The 14,786-nt window shown below is 38.3% G+C and overlaps 2 protein-coding genes across 3 annotated transcripts; one reads left to right on the top strand and one right to left on the bottom strand.

Annotated features, from left to right (window-relative positions):
• Positions 1 to 6,150, bottom strand: ccdc47 (coiled-coil domain containing 47). The gene is made up of 13 exons (XM_081361400.1): positions 6,046 to 6,150; positions 3,939 to 4,231; positions 3,772 to 3,864; positions 3,515 to 3,689; positions 3,298 to 3,419; positions 3,141 to 3,206; positions 2,931 to 3,032; positions 2,158 to 2,268; positions 1,694 to 1,779; positions 1,517 to 1,575; positions 1,318 to 1,427; positions 1,071 to 1,238; positions 1 to 980 (listed from the first exon to the last, which is right to left on the bottom strand). Exons 2-13 carry the CDS (start codon positions 4,221 to 4,223, stop codon positions 900 to 902), a joined length of 1,458 nt encoding a protein of 485 aa, XP_081217526.1. The 5' UTR covers positions 4,224 to 4,231; positions 6,046 to 6,150; the 3' UTR covers positions 1 to 899.
• A 1,236-nt stretch (positions 6,151 to 7,386) lies between these two features.
• dcaf7 (ddb1 and cul4 associated factor 7) lies at positions 7,387 to 14,521 on the top strand. 2 transcript variants are annotated; one of them, XM_081370018.1, is made up of 7 exons: positions 7,387 to 7,908; positions 8,224 to 8,382; positions 10,447 to 10,558; positions 11,756 to 11,874; positions 12,004 to 12,213; positions 12,303 to 12,420; positions 13,034 to 14,521. In XM_081370018.1, the coding sequence occupies exons 1-7, from the start codon at positions 7,771 to 7,773 to the stop codon at positions 13,204 to 13,206; spliced, it is 1,029 nt and encodes a 342-aa protein (XP_081226144.1). In that variant the 5' UTR covers positions 7,387 to 7,770; the 3' UTR covers positions 13,207 to 14,521. The 2 variants fall into 2 exon arrangements, with proteins under 2 accessions (XP_081226144.1, XP_081226143.1); XM_081370017.1 differs by having other exon boundaries at positions 7,410 to 7,908; positions 13,031 to 14,431.
• The last annotated feature ends 265 nt before the right edge of the window (positions 14,522 to 14,786 follow it).

Genomic DNA, 14,786 nt, shown 5'->3' with positions numbered 1-14,786 from the left:
TGTTTTCAGAGAATGTTTTATTTAGTTTAGCATCTCATTAACAAATGTTACAGAAAAAAGGGTTACTGTCAATGTTCACTCATAAACATAAGCTCATTGATGCACTGATTGACTATTAATTTAAACATAAATTAAAATTTCATCTCTGTTAAATACATATAAAGGACTTTGTGCTGCCTACACTGACAATTCACAGTAGGCCTTCGCTCATAAAAAAAAGAAAGATTGAAAGACAATGATAATGTGCCTATTACTCATCTATAAAACGCTTGCAATCATTAGAAATAGGGGTGAGGAAGCACTGTAGTACAAAAAAATAGCTTTCTTACTCTCCCAGTTCCTTTTAAAAACACTCCCTGATTTTACTATAAAAAGAAGCATAGCTGAAACTTTCACAAGATGAAGTTAGATCTCTGGGAGTAGAAATGAATGCACAGGTCCTCTCGACAAAGCTTTGGAGGGTTCATACTGAACTCCAGGAGACAACTGAATTGGAAAAGGTTGGCTAAAGTGGCATCTTGGTTTAATGAGGCCCAAAAGATGATCACAGTTTATCACGACAACAAAAAAGCAACATTCTTGATCATATTGCAAATAAAAACTGCCATGCAATTATGCAGAAAACAAATGCTTTCAATGACTGCTACACTAAAACATGTTCAAACAGACCATCTCCAATCCAGTTGTCTTTTAAAGATCAGACATAGTCCTTAACAACCAGCTGCTTTCTCCTGATTGGACAGAGTGTTTCTATGGGTGCAATAGCAGCCAATCAAATGGCATGCACATTCATGTAGAAGAGTGTATATTAGCAGGTGTGGAAGTAGTAGATTCTTTCCCTAATGACTATGAACGGATGTGTGTGCGTGTGTGTGTGTGTGTGTGTGTGTGTGTGTGTCTCACATGGCTTTCACTTTGATTTGCTTCATTTTCATCTGCTTTTTCTCCAGCTTCTTCTGATCACGACGTTGGGCAGCTTCCTGAATTACAGAGGGAAGAGAAAAGTTTGTATTGATGTAGATAACGGCACAATAAGAGAAAAGATCCGCTTTTTAATCACACACACTCACCTCCAGGCGGCGCTGTCTCTCAGGATCCTCCTCATTCATGATCCTCTCCTTCTCCGCTCTCTTCTTCTCTTCGCGGCGCGTCTGAGCGGCCTCCTGCCGTTGATTGTGAGTTTGCTTCAGGAAGTTCTCCTCCACGCGAGCACGGTTCCGGTCTGCTTTCTGCTTCCCCTGAACACCCAGATAAAGCTTCACATTAACCCCTGACTAATTCAACATGTTGTTATGCACATTGCGCGTGTGCACTCACCTCTCTGTTGAGGCGGAGCTTCTTGACCTTGTCGATGCTGTAGATCACCAAGTTCATCAGAGGCAGCAGACTGTCCATATCTTTGGGAGATGTGTTACCCATCCCAGGCACTGTAAAGCACAGCACAGCACATTAATAGACTGACAAACGTCATGCAAGTACAGAAAATTGCCATTTGTGGATTATGAATTTCACTCACCGTTAAATGTAAACAGCAGTGTTTTCTTTGTCTCGGGCAGCTTTAAGGGCTGACCTTCCCTAAAAATAATTTAGAAACCATTAGCATTAACGTTTATTAACCAGTGAGAGCTCCTCCAACATAGTGGAATAATGTAATAACATCTACTAGAAGAATAAAAAAAACTCTTAGCCTTACTCTTGCATAACTTTTGGACCAGAGAATTGGTCCGAAAAATGGATGGACTCGATCTTGTCAGCATGACCGGTGAGGTAATGTACCATCTGAAAGCAGAACAATAAAAATAAAGTTTAAGTACTGACTCATGACATTGAGAAGTGAAGAAGGATAAATATACATTTCACAGTGTTTTTTAGTAATGTTTAAATGTTTTAATTTTAGCTTCAGTAATTTGTAGTGTTTTTGATTTGATTTTTTTTTTTTATATACATTTCTATTTAGCTTTAACATATTTTTAGTTTTAGTAATTTTTTAGTACAACTTAACCTTTTTTTCAGTTAGAGGCCAAATTAACATTTCTAGGTTTCATTTAAGTGTTTCCATCTCATTTTTTTTTATAGATTAAGTTAACAATTACCACAGTTTTTTTATTTTAGAATCCAGTTTGTCTCATGACTAGGAACCTCTGATGTTCAGCTCACCTTGTTGTCCATCACTCCATCCGTAACCTCTCCCATCTCTGATAAAATGGACAGAGATTCAGGAAGGCCATATTTTGCCCCTGATTTGGGCTTATCACCACAGAACTCACTCTGTAAAGAAGCCAAGAAAGAATAAAGTTAGCACAGACCAGTTCCTGGCAACATTAAAACTAGAAGAGACTGTAGATGGTTCGCACTCTGAAAAACTAGACAAAGTCTTTAACAAAAAGAATCAATTATTTTAATAGAGCAAGAGCAGACGTTTCAGTCATCCAGCTATTCTCAATGCTCATGTCTCAATGCTCAGTCTCTTCTACATTTTATTGGTTTTCACGCACCTGGACTTACAACTAGCCTTCATCTGAGCGCAACAATATTTCCTTGTCTTCAACATTAAAACTACTAAATAAACTCGTAATAACACATCTTTCTATTGCTTCTCTGGCTGCACTACTGTAGTTCGATTTGCAAACAAACAAATTGTATATGTAATGAATCTCTCTCTCTCTCACTCACACACACACGCGCACACACACACACACACACGCACGCGCACACACACGATTTATTTCAAGATTCTTTGATGAATGGAACGTTCAAAAGAACAGCATTTATTTGGAACATTGTAAAAGTTTTTACTGTCACTTCTGATCCATGTAATGCATCCTTACAGAGTAAAAGTACTGATTATTCATTTCTGACCCCAAACATTTGAACAGCAGTGTACATAATATTCTACTCTGTATAAAATATGTAAATCCTTTATGACTAACCAGGTCCTGCATCTCTTTCTGCAGCCGTGCCATGGCCTTCCGACTCCCCACGGCAAACACAAAAGTGTCCATGTCATCATCATTCAGAGTCACTTTAACTTGCTGTGAAAAATGAAGAGTGAGAATAAGAGGAACAGCATTTTGAACATCCATTTGAGATGCTACTTGTAATCAGTCTATGTTAATACATCAGAGTTTGTGTGTGCCTACCACTTGATCACAGACTGGTCTCATCATCCTGGCCAGCACATTCAGCAGGTCTTGTCTTTTCAGAAACTGCACAACAACAACAACAACAACGACACTATAGTGAATACACATATCAAACAGTGTGTGTTTCTCTCTCATATTCAAACACACATGCTACCTTAAGCTGAATCAGCATCCCCTCACAGCAAACACGTCCTGAGCACCACAGGTTATAGATGTGCTCATTCTCCTGGTTCAGCTTCCCCGTACTGGTGGCCTCCTTACTGGTACCATCATCCCCTAAAGATAAAGTCACATTTGAGAGTCAGAGGAAAACAGGGTCAGAGAAAACGCCATAAGAAGAAGAAACAAAGTGGAGCGAGAGTTACACTTACCCACGAGGGCAAAGTTGCTCTCCAGAAGTTCTCTGTGGGAATTGAACCAGGCTTGAGCGAGCCTGCTGTTCTTGTTTTTGCCAATTATGTAGTTCATAATATAGGCAAGAAGACCGGTGACCATCAAGATCTCCATGTAGTAACTCTCCCAGCTGTTCTGCAGGTGTGCTGGGACCTGTAACATACAAACACACAGTCAGCTAAGGATACCAGAAGTGCCTGTGAAGGTCAAATGCATTTTTTTATTTCTTTTGTACCTCTCTGTATATAAGAGTGTCTTTGAATGAAGGGTTGCTCTTCTCGTAGCCTTCAAATTCCTCGTTGTCATATTTGCTGTACATGTCTTGTTCCTGTAACAATGATCAGATTCGATTAAATCATTCATTCACTTGGACTTGTAGAAGAAAGCTTTTCACATCTTTACCTGTGCATCGCCATCTTCAAACTCATCCTGGCCGTCTTCGTTCTCCACCGTGGCCTCGTCTTCGTCGTCCTCTATGGGTGTGGATGAGGGGGCTGCCCGTGGGGGTGGCTCTTTCTCCACATCGACTGCTGGGTCTTCACCGACATCCTCAAACTCAGCAAAGTCATTGTCATCAAACTCAGCGATGTCCTCACCGTCATCGAAGTCATCGTTGTAGCGCCCCCTAGTGTCCGGCAGGGCCAACAGGAGCAGCAGGGCTGGGAGGAGGAAGACCAGGTGCCTCATGGCTCAACCTGCACAGTGAATGACAAATGAACTGAACTCATGTTTTTTTTTCCAAAACTTTGGTGTCACATGATTCTTCAAAATCATCTTAATATGTTGTTGTGCTCAAGAAACATTTCTTTATATTTAAAATAAAAACATTTGTAATGTCTGTACTGTCACTTTTGATTAATTAAAGATATACTTGCAGGATAGAAGTAGAAGTATTTTTTTTATTTTACGAGTCCAAACTTTTAAACGGTAGTGTAGTGTATATCCAATCTTATTCGTTGGTACAGACTAACATGAATGTTAATGGTGTAAATGAACAACACAGAGTAAATGTATGAAAATAGCATACATTTACTATTACTGATTTAATAAGTGATAAGATGGCCCTGGAGTGTATATCCAAAAACATCTCCCATTCAGTGATGCCTATGGTATGAAAGCTGTATGCTAAAGTCAAACAGGACTTGATTGTTTGGTTTCTAATACCAAGAAAACTAATGTTTACACTGCAAAGAGTCAAGGCTAAAAACAAGTTTACTTGACATATTTCTTTGTTAAAAAGTAAAAAAAAACTTAAGCAAATTAAAGCAATTCCTCCTCACACACATAAAAGTAAGATTATTTTTACCTAATGTCTAACAGTACTGTGTGTATCTGGCATGATTATATCAGTGTGTATTAATGAATGATAAACGGTGCAGTAAACACACATAATGGAAGGAATAATAATTTGAAATGGGCCCCAGGATGATTAACATATACAAATTGGTTCAATGGTTTTAATACTGAAACAGTAACGAGAGAAACAAAGAACCAGCAGGAAGGGGGAGGTCAGTCTTTTGAGAGTCTTATCGTCGAAGCCTAAGCCTCAGATGTTCAATGAAACAAGCATCTTCTAATAGGCTGAAAGTCTTTATTAATCACATGGCAAAGACTGGTTGGCCATACACTAAGCTGATTCACTCTTTTCCTATGGACTTTATGGACAGTGGACACTAACCATCTTACAAGATTATGCAAACTTAAGTTACCTAAAAAAAAATAATAATAATAATTTCTGAGGCTATATTCGTAAATTAAGCATAAAATACAAAATACCAATAAAAACAACGTGTATGTTACATATAAAAATTTAAATATGTTATAAAAACATATATAAACAGATATACACATATAAAACAGAGGAATTTATTACAAAGGCTTTTGGGCCACATAGCTTAAATTCCATTAAATTTCTTCACTGGTTTGAGTCCATATTCAGAATAATTGACAGTACAGGCATCCAATCCACTGTGTGTAAATCCCGACAGGACAGTAGCTAACAGCTTCTGCCAAGACGACGAGACACATGCAGCTTGTAATGTGAGTTAACAGCTATAACCGGGGGTCAAGTCATCCTCCACCTGTTACAAGGCTGGTATTGGAATAAGTACTCGAAATAGTAAACCCTAGATTCGAGCTGACGGAATTGTTATTACATTTTAACCATGTGTAACCTCTAACTCGGAAAAGCTTGTCGTACTAGAGCCAATTCCTCGCTTAACTACTAGAAAAAACCCTGACATTTTCCGTGCGTGTCGGGCGTGTCGTGTCTGGCATATATAACAACTCTTCAAATCGAGTGAGAAAAGGCTATTCGGACCGGTCTCTACCCCAACCCCCATGAGTCTTGCTCCATGATAGCTCATTAGCTCGCTAGCTGTGGCTGCTACACGATCAACCTCAGAAAGCCCACGACACCCTTCTGTGCCACTGTGGCTGCGTCGATCGGTTCACCTCACAGGTTTAATACGAAAAGTCACCGATAACGGCAAAAGTCACGCAGACGTACCTGTAAATATCGGTGTTTCCTTCAGTGGCTAACAGTGTATGACAGCAGCTGTATCTCTCACAGGAGAGGCGAGGGTCATCTGACAGACTCTACCCACAATGCTTTGCGAAAAGATCTGGGCGTCTGTTTATGGTGGTCTGCACCAGAAAGAGTTACAATGTTTGATAATGAAACATTTAGAATCAAATACTTCCATAATTATCTTAAATCGCCAATTGTACCAAGTGAACGACATTCAGTTTAGAATCATTAATGATTCTAATGAATTTTACTGAAAAAAATTCCGTTTTGAAGTAGATTTTTGTGGATTCTGCTTAGAGCCTATAACCATTAAACATTTATTTTTTTCTTCCCCGGTCACATTGCAGTTCTGACAGGATATTTATAGCTGGCTATAAAGATCCTGTAAATAAATTTATTTACAAATGTATTTATTATTAAATTTAGCTATTCATGTATTTCATGTTTTGGTTTATGTAGACGATGGTCTCTCAAAAAAGATGTAATTTATGTTAAACATTATTATTACTATGGGTAAATATCATATAAAAGCAACCGGAATAACCGTAAACCCTCTTTATCTGGTTTTAAATATGAATGTAAATGTTTATCATCCATAAAATACTTAATGTAACTCTTTCCTTCTAAAATTGTGTACATGCTTAAATTTTTTCTCCTTGCAACCCCCCTTAAATGTCTGAAGATTATGCTTTTGTTTATTGTATTGAATATGCTATTGTTTCTTTTATACACATTAAACTGTTTAAGCATTAAAATTATAGATATGAATGGAGATTTAATTACGTTACTTGTGTATGTTTTTTATATGCATATTATTGTTCCATAATTGAGTTTGTAAACTGATATTGTTTAATGGAAAAATACTCTGTTTAATGCTCTGATAAATGATTAACCCTAAATATGCATAATCAGATAATCCTAAGAAATAATATTAATTATTATTGAAAAAAAATCGATATTTGCGTTTTGAACTAGATAGGTTTGACTAGATTTATTTTGTATTTTATGTTTAATATTTGGCATCCATAATTGTTATTGACCATTGTTTTACTGTTTCTTGGAATGGAATCCGTTATTTCTTTTTTATTTCTTTTTTATATTTAGGATTTTAAATATTGTTCTTTTGTGGGGGGCTTTTAAACTATTTTTAATCTATCTCTTGGGCCACAGCCAGATATCTATTCCACACTTTGTTGCTTTTCAAGGCTAAAAGGGACAGCTGAAAATTCAGAAAAACCTGCCCTATTTGATGTGAAAGTAAAATTGTCAACTAGCAACATAGTCTATAAATAACTCCAACGCTCAGCCCCCATTTTCTATGAGGGACTTTTATTTTGAAACACGCACATCCTCAGAGCAAATGCGCCGTTGAGAGGTCGGGCCTATTTAGGGCTTTCTAAAGTTAGAATTAAAACCGTTGGGACACAGCAAAAACATGGGTCTTTAGCTACACACAATCTTGAATATTGGGTGGTAATCTGTGTGTTTGATTAAGGTTGATTAGGTTTTGTGTCGTCGCAGTGAGAGCGCGGCTCTTCGTTTTCGCGGCCGTTGCGGAGGGAGATTGTTATGACATTCTCTTTGTCTCTCGCTGCAGAAACCCGAGACTATATTCGGTGAGATCGAGATCGGTGCAAATCTAGCTCTTCGTAAAGACCTAATTCTAAACACTGCTGTTCGCCGACCTGATCAAGGGGTTGGAACATGTCGTTACACGGTAAACGAAAAGAGATCTACAAATACGAGGCGCCATGGACCGTCTATGCCATGAACTGGAGCGTCAGACCCGACAAGCGCTTTAGGCTGGCGCTCGGCAGCTTCGTTGAGGAATACAACAACAAGGTGAACCAAGAGATCCCAGATCGCTCTCTACTTTGTTCTGTGTTCTTATGGCTGCTGACATCCTATCATGGAGAAGTGTACTTGAACATGATCTATGGGTGCAGTTGAACGGGATTAACAGAATGTTTGACTTCCATAGAGCTCAAACGTATTCCCTGAACATAAGTCATAAGTGTTTTGCCTGATTGCTTTAAAATAACTAACCAAACTGTTATTTGTATCTGGTTTGTGAGTCCTGGTTTGACAGCTGTCAGAAACCCGTGCATCATGAATCAATGTGATGTGGACATCAGCTGTGTGTTTTGTGATGTTCAGGTCCAGCTGGTGGGTCTTGAGGAGGAGAGCTCAGAGTTTGTATGCAGGAACACTTTCGATCATCCGTACCCCACCACCAAGATCATGTGGATCCCCGACACCAAGGGCGTCTATCCAGACCTGCTGGCCACCAGCGGAGACTATCTGCGCATATGGAGGGTACGCCATGCAGACACTCTTCTGTTACACATAATCAGACTTTAGTAATGATTGACTGCACTTCAAGACAACATCTGATGAAAATGCATAGTAATGCATGGGTCTTACTGTGAACATTCATCAATGCACAACACATTGTAGTCCCACTTTATATTAAGTGGCTTTATCTACTATGTACTATCATGTAAATTAACACACTAATTGTGTACATACAATTTACATTTTACTTTTATTTTAAAAATATCTCAATTTTAATTACAGCTGTAATTAATTTTGTAATTTGTTGACCATTGCCTTACAACTTAACTGACCCTTAAATCTACCCATACCACCAACCTTACCCGTATCCCACCTTAATAGCAGCAAAAGTGTTTTACAATACAATATGAACACAATAAGTAGGCTACATTGTATCTAACAATTTTTTTTTTATAATGCAAGTAGTTAAAGACGCCTAATATAAAGTGTGAACAAAAAAGTTTTTTTTAAAATGTACTTAATTATATGCGGTTCCTCTGATACAACTTTCCTTTTCCACTTATATCACTTGTTCAATAGGCAAATAGCTGTTTTTTGCTGAATTTTGTTTCACTCTGAAATAATTCAAATTACAGAAGTTGCAAATTGACCCTTCGCTAAGCCCCGCCCTCCTTAGTTACTGTTGCTACGCCTGTCAAGCTTTTGCGCCTGGCACGTCTATTACAGTATGTGTGCACTGGTTTCAGACATTCCTAAGGAGATAATTAGTCATTTTTGGCAAACAGGTAAAAATATGAGAGAGCAAGACTGCAGTATGCATTCGAGGGATATATCCACGACATAATATGCAAACGATTAGAGAATAATTTCATCAAAATTGAAGCTAAAGCATAACGTTAGGTCCCAGCGCAAGCAGTAGCCGCCTCATACGCTGACCATTCAAATGGGAAACACACAAATTGAGGAACAGCTCTGTGCATGCACAGCAGGGTAAGTGAAATTTGAAAATATTCTAATATTTATAAATCAAACAGCTTATCCATATGTAATGTGGAATAAACACAAGACATTAGCCTGACCACTTTGCAATGATAACATTCTCCCGCTTATATTTGTAGTGCGCCAGGCTAACGTTACTGCTCACACGTCGTGGGTCACATTAGTGACTAACTTACTGTTATGAACTGATTAAGTTAGCATACCAACCTTTTCCTTGGAGATCTCCGGCAAGCCCCCTGATGTTCCCTCCTTTTACTAATTACCTTTTACTTTTACCGGGAGAGTCGCGATCGGATTGGGGGTAACGTTATTAGTTTGGCCGTCTATTAACAAAATGCTGAAATATATTTTTAAGTAAAGTTAAGTTATGTCAGTGAGCCTCCGTCTTGCCTTTAATCACAATGCTTGCTCCACGAGCTGTTGTAAAGCCAAAGCACTTTACTTTTAATTTCCTATTATCAATGTAAAGCTGCTTTGGAACAATCTACATTGATAAAAGCGCTATATAAATGAAGATGACGCCCGGTATTTCTCCCCTTGGATTTTAGGTTTCGGGAAGGGAACAAAATCCACCACCCCGTCCAAACTTTTAGGATACCGGGTATCAGATTTGCACAATCCATACGCACAACGCTTCGGCATGTTTCCCTCACTCGAAAGCTTGCCAGACCTCCCGCGCCTAGTTACGGTTGCTAAGCCACGATTGGCCTGTGGCGGTTTTCGGGCGTGGCTTAGCGAAGGGTCAATTGCATTACACATTGACTTATATGACACTGAAGTGTCTTATGATTTAAAGATCGATTATTGAATTTGAAGTGAACATGAAATGATGTTCACAACCCATTTTGCTTGATTGGTCAGGACTTGATTGAATCCATCTGTAATTGATTTCTTGGTGAAATGTCTCATATTTCAAATAAATATGCACTGATGAATCGTTCACAATAAGACCAGGAATGTGTATTAAGAAAGTCAATTTGATTTAAATGTAACTGTCAATGATTAAAGACTCTCTAGCTTTAATACTGTGAAGCAAAACTGTAGAAACAAACACTTAAATGAAGTGAACTGTCTGTATCTTGTCAGGTGAATGACACGGAGACTCGTCTGGAGTGTCTCCTGAATAATAACAAGAACTCTGATTTCTGCGCACCTCTGACCTCTTTTGACTGGAATGAAGTGGACCCCAATCTTCTGGGTAAGAGAACATGTAATCAGCCTGTGTGTTTGGCTGTGCTGTGATTAAATTGATAAAAAATCATTTCCATTTATAAATGTTCTCTTGGTAACTGACTAAAATAAGTTAAGTTGAAGTGCTAAAATTATTAAAACTATAAGCTAAATGGAAGTAATAATAAAAGTTAACAGAAAGCTAATAAAAATGACAAAAGCACATAAAATTACTATTAATAGGTACCATTATAGTATATGTTCGGTTGCCAAGTTTTTCCCCAACCCTACCCATTACATAGCTTGGGACTCGCACACACACACATTCACACCTACGGCCAATTTGTCATGTCCAGTCCACGTAACCACGGGGAGAACATGCAAACTCCACACTAGGGCTGCGCAATATATCAAAATATCGCAAATGTACATATTGTGATACGCATATCGCATCGGCTTGCAATAATTGGGGTCATGAGCAAAAGACAAAGACACTCACTTCTCTTGACTGAATAACTTTTTGTTTGTAGCTTTAATAAGAATCAGTGTACATTAATTCATACAGTGAAGATTTTTACATTTGATTATTCAGTTTGTGTTAATGTAATCGTAATGTAGGCCTACCTGAAACCCTAAACCCCTTGGTTACACTGATGTTAAAATGACACTTATTATGCTAGAGTAAAACACTGCTGTACATTTTCAGAAGTTTAGATTTATTTTTACATTTATTCATTTAGGAGACGCTTTTATCCAAAGTGACTTGCAAATGAGAACAATAGAAGCAGTTAAACTAACAATATGCAAGTGCTATGACCCTTCCCAGTTTAATCTAACGCAGTACATGTATTTTCATTTTATTTTTATTTATTTTTAAAGATAATGGATATAGAATAGAAGATAAAGTGTTAGTATTAATGGATCAAGTGTTGCCGAAAAAGATGCGTCTTCAGCCGTTTCTTGAAAATGGCTACGGACTCAGCAGCTCTGTTGTGGGGATGCTTTCTTCTGACAAAAAGAATGTGAAAAGTGTATGTTGGTTATATCATTTATCATTTGCTATGAGGCGACAGTGTTACCCAACTGCCAATAGTATATAAATAATACTAAATAACACTGTTGTTTGGGAGGAATTTTTTTTAATGTTTTATATATTTTTTTATGTTTGCCTCTCAAGATTATCAGGTTGTCATCATCTATGTGCGTGTTTTCTGTTTTTTTTCAGGCACCTCCAGTATTGATACCACCTGCACGATCTGGGGTTTAGAGACAGGACAGGTTCTGGGAAGGGTCAACCTGGTGTCAGGCCATGTCAAAACACAGCTAATCGCACACGACAAGGAGGTGAGTAAAATCTTGCCCTTAAGGACTTCAGATTCTCATTTTTTAACTGGCGGGCCATTTTCTATCACTCTACTTTTGCGTACTTTGTTGCTGGCTTTGTATAAATCAAGCATTTGTATTGACTTTAAGGTGTATGACATCGCATTCAGCCGCGCGGGTGGCGGTCGGGATATGTTTGCGTCTGTGGGTGCCGACGGATCCGTGCGCATGTTTGATCTGCGGCACCTGGAGCACAGCACCATCATCTATGAGGACCCTCAACACCACCCGCTGCTGCGCCTGTGCTGGAACAAACAGGACCCCAACTACTTGGCTACTATGGCCATGGATGGCATGGAGGTCTCTCTTTTAGTCCATTTGACTTTATTAGTACGTTTGTCCTCATCTTTACTCATGTCCCTCACTTTTTGCTGTTGTATTGTTGTCAGGTGGTGATTCTGGACGTGCGTGTGCCGTGCACGCCAGTGGCTCGGCTCAATAATCACCGTGCCTGTGTGAACGGTATCGCATGGGCGCCACACTCCTCCTGCCACATATGTACAGCAGGTTAGAAACCAGCCCGTTCACATACACACATACTACAGTGTGTGTGTCTGCATGTGTGTGTGTATGTGTATGTATACTATTTGGACCAAATGTTCAAATAATAATAAAATACATTGTTTACTAGTGCAAAGCCTTTTCTTCATACTTTGTAGTTCATGAATAGGGAACGTGTCAGTTCTGTTATCCTTATTGTTGAGATGTTTTTGTTGCGTCAGTATAAAGGCCTGATCACACCAAGAACGATATAATAGTGTTCACACCGGCGGATGATATCGTTGTTTATTCTAAGCGTGCGCTGCAGTTTTGTCAGCTGCAACTTTAAATGCTCCAGCTCTTTAAAGCAGGATGGATTCTGATTGGCTGTCAATTTTGTCATTCATAAAGCTTGGCTAAATTGCTCTGAAAGTGATTCCATCATATCTTTTCTCAATGCTGTTATAGTTCTGGTTTGGACTCTGCTTTTCTTTTTATATTTAGAATGATTTTTAGAACTGAATCGTTATAGTTATTGTCCTTGGTGTGAACAGCCTTAAGACTGTGGCAGCCGTGACAGTGCTGTTTCATTATAAGTCTTCTTTACCTGGCCCCCCTTTTCTTTTAAATCCCACTGTAGCGGACGATCACCAGGCTTTGATTTGGGACATCCAGCAGATGCCGCGGGCCATCGAGGACCCCATCCTGGCCTACACGGCCGAGGGAGAGATCAACAACGTACAGTGGGCCTCCACTCAGCCTGACTGGATCGCCATTTGCTACAACAACTGTCTGGAGATCCTGAGGGTGTAGAGCTGAAGCTTAAAGGGCCCCTGTGCTTCCTGTGGGGGGCATTGCTGGAAAAGGGTCTTTAATAAAGCAGAGACTTGTTTTCTAAAGTTCCTGAGGTCTAGAGGTTTCAAGCGGGAAACGATATGAACGGGCCTATGGGAACAACGGTCTGAACAGTGTGTGTACAACTTTTGTCTGGAAGAATGAGACGGTGTGATTGAGCATCTGTGTTTCTGCACATTATATTGGTCTGTTTTCCTACCTGCTGTCCCAGAGTCCTCATTATGGGATCTTAAACACAACTGTAATTACTATGATGCTTGGCCATTTGTGCTGGGAGAGATACATGTTTATTCAGTTTGACCGGTAAAAGCTAGGATTGTAAAAATTTGCCAACATGGACATCCAAAACAACCCTTTTATTAAGATTGATACAGTTTTAAAGAGCCTCTGAACTTCAGATTTCAGGAAGGTGCCATTTTTAGTTTATTTTTTGTAGCTTTGGAAACTGTTAAATACCGTAGTATGGGAAAAAATGCTTGACGTCACTGCAAAACATTCATAATAGTTCTTCAGACACGCTCATAACTCACATAGCGGTTAGTTGCATTGTTGACGTCAGTGTTTGAGTGGAGGATATCTTGAGCAAAATGTTATTTCATTTAAAGATGCATTATTGCTCAGTATTTGTGAGAAAGCTCCTGTTATGTTTTTCCCATGTTAGTTTTCAAAATAAGTAAGTCCCCTTTCAGCATGCTTGTGCTTGAAGTGAAATATGTACTGTATACATATATAAATATTATGTACAAGGTAGGACAAACGTGTCACTTTTCAAGAATCGTTTTGCATTGCGAGTCATTTGGTCTGTTCATGTTATGCATTGTTCTGTTGTTATGCAAATATGATGTAGTAGTAACGCCACTCTTCGGTCAAGACCGAAGTCAAAAGTGAGTTTGCAAGGCTGTGTGGGATCTTCATCCTCACCTCACACTCTTAGATGGAGTGCTTATATGTAAGTAGTTCTTTCTGTGTCCAGCCATAATGCTTTTCTATTAATAAACTCACTTAATAAACTCTTGTTCTTTTATAAAGCTTACAGTGGTAATTCAATTGTAATGGCCAGACAGCTAACATTTTGGTGCTCAATATATTGATTGTTGGTGGATATTACAGATTTGTTTTTTTTTGGTTAGATATTAAATCATGCATGCTCATTTCTTTTATTTTTATATTTTGATTAAATTTTCTTGATAAAAATCATCTAATGCTCAGTTTTTAAATACCCAAATGTAATCTTTAGCAAATATATAAATGGATATCCATTTTTCATACTGTTCATTATGTTGTAATGCCTGAATTCACTTGTAGCATTAGATAAAATAGTAAATGTGTGTTGGATACATACATAAATATTATGTAATATTAGCCAGCTATTGCTTGTAACCAGTGTTATCTTTAAAACTAAAATTATATAAAAAATGTTTTTTTTTTTTTTGTATTGGAATAAAGCTAAAATTAAACAACTATAAGAAAAACATAAACTAAAAAGTACTAAAAATTAAAGTAGGCTAAAGTACTAAAACTAAAACAAAAATAAAGCT

This window comes from Scardinius erythrophthalmus (assembly GCF_964197995.2).
Source record: "Scardinius erythrophthalmus genome assembly, chromosome: 1".
Taxonomy (NCBI): Eukaryota; Metazoa; Chordata; class Actinopteri; order Cypriniformes; family Leuciscidae; genus Scardinius; species Scardinius erythrophthalmus.
The sequence above is the reverse complement of the archived record's forward strand: the minus strand, read 5'-3'. Positions and strand labels throughout refer to the sequence as shown.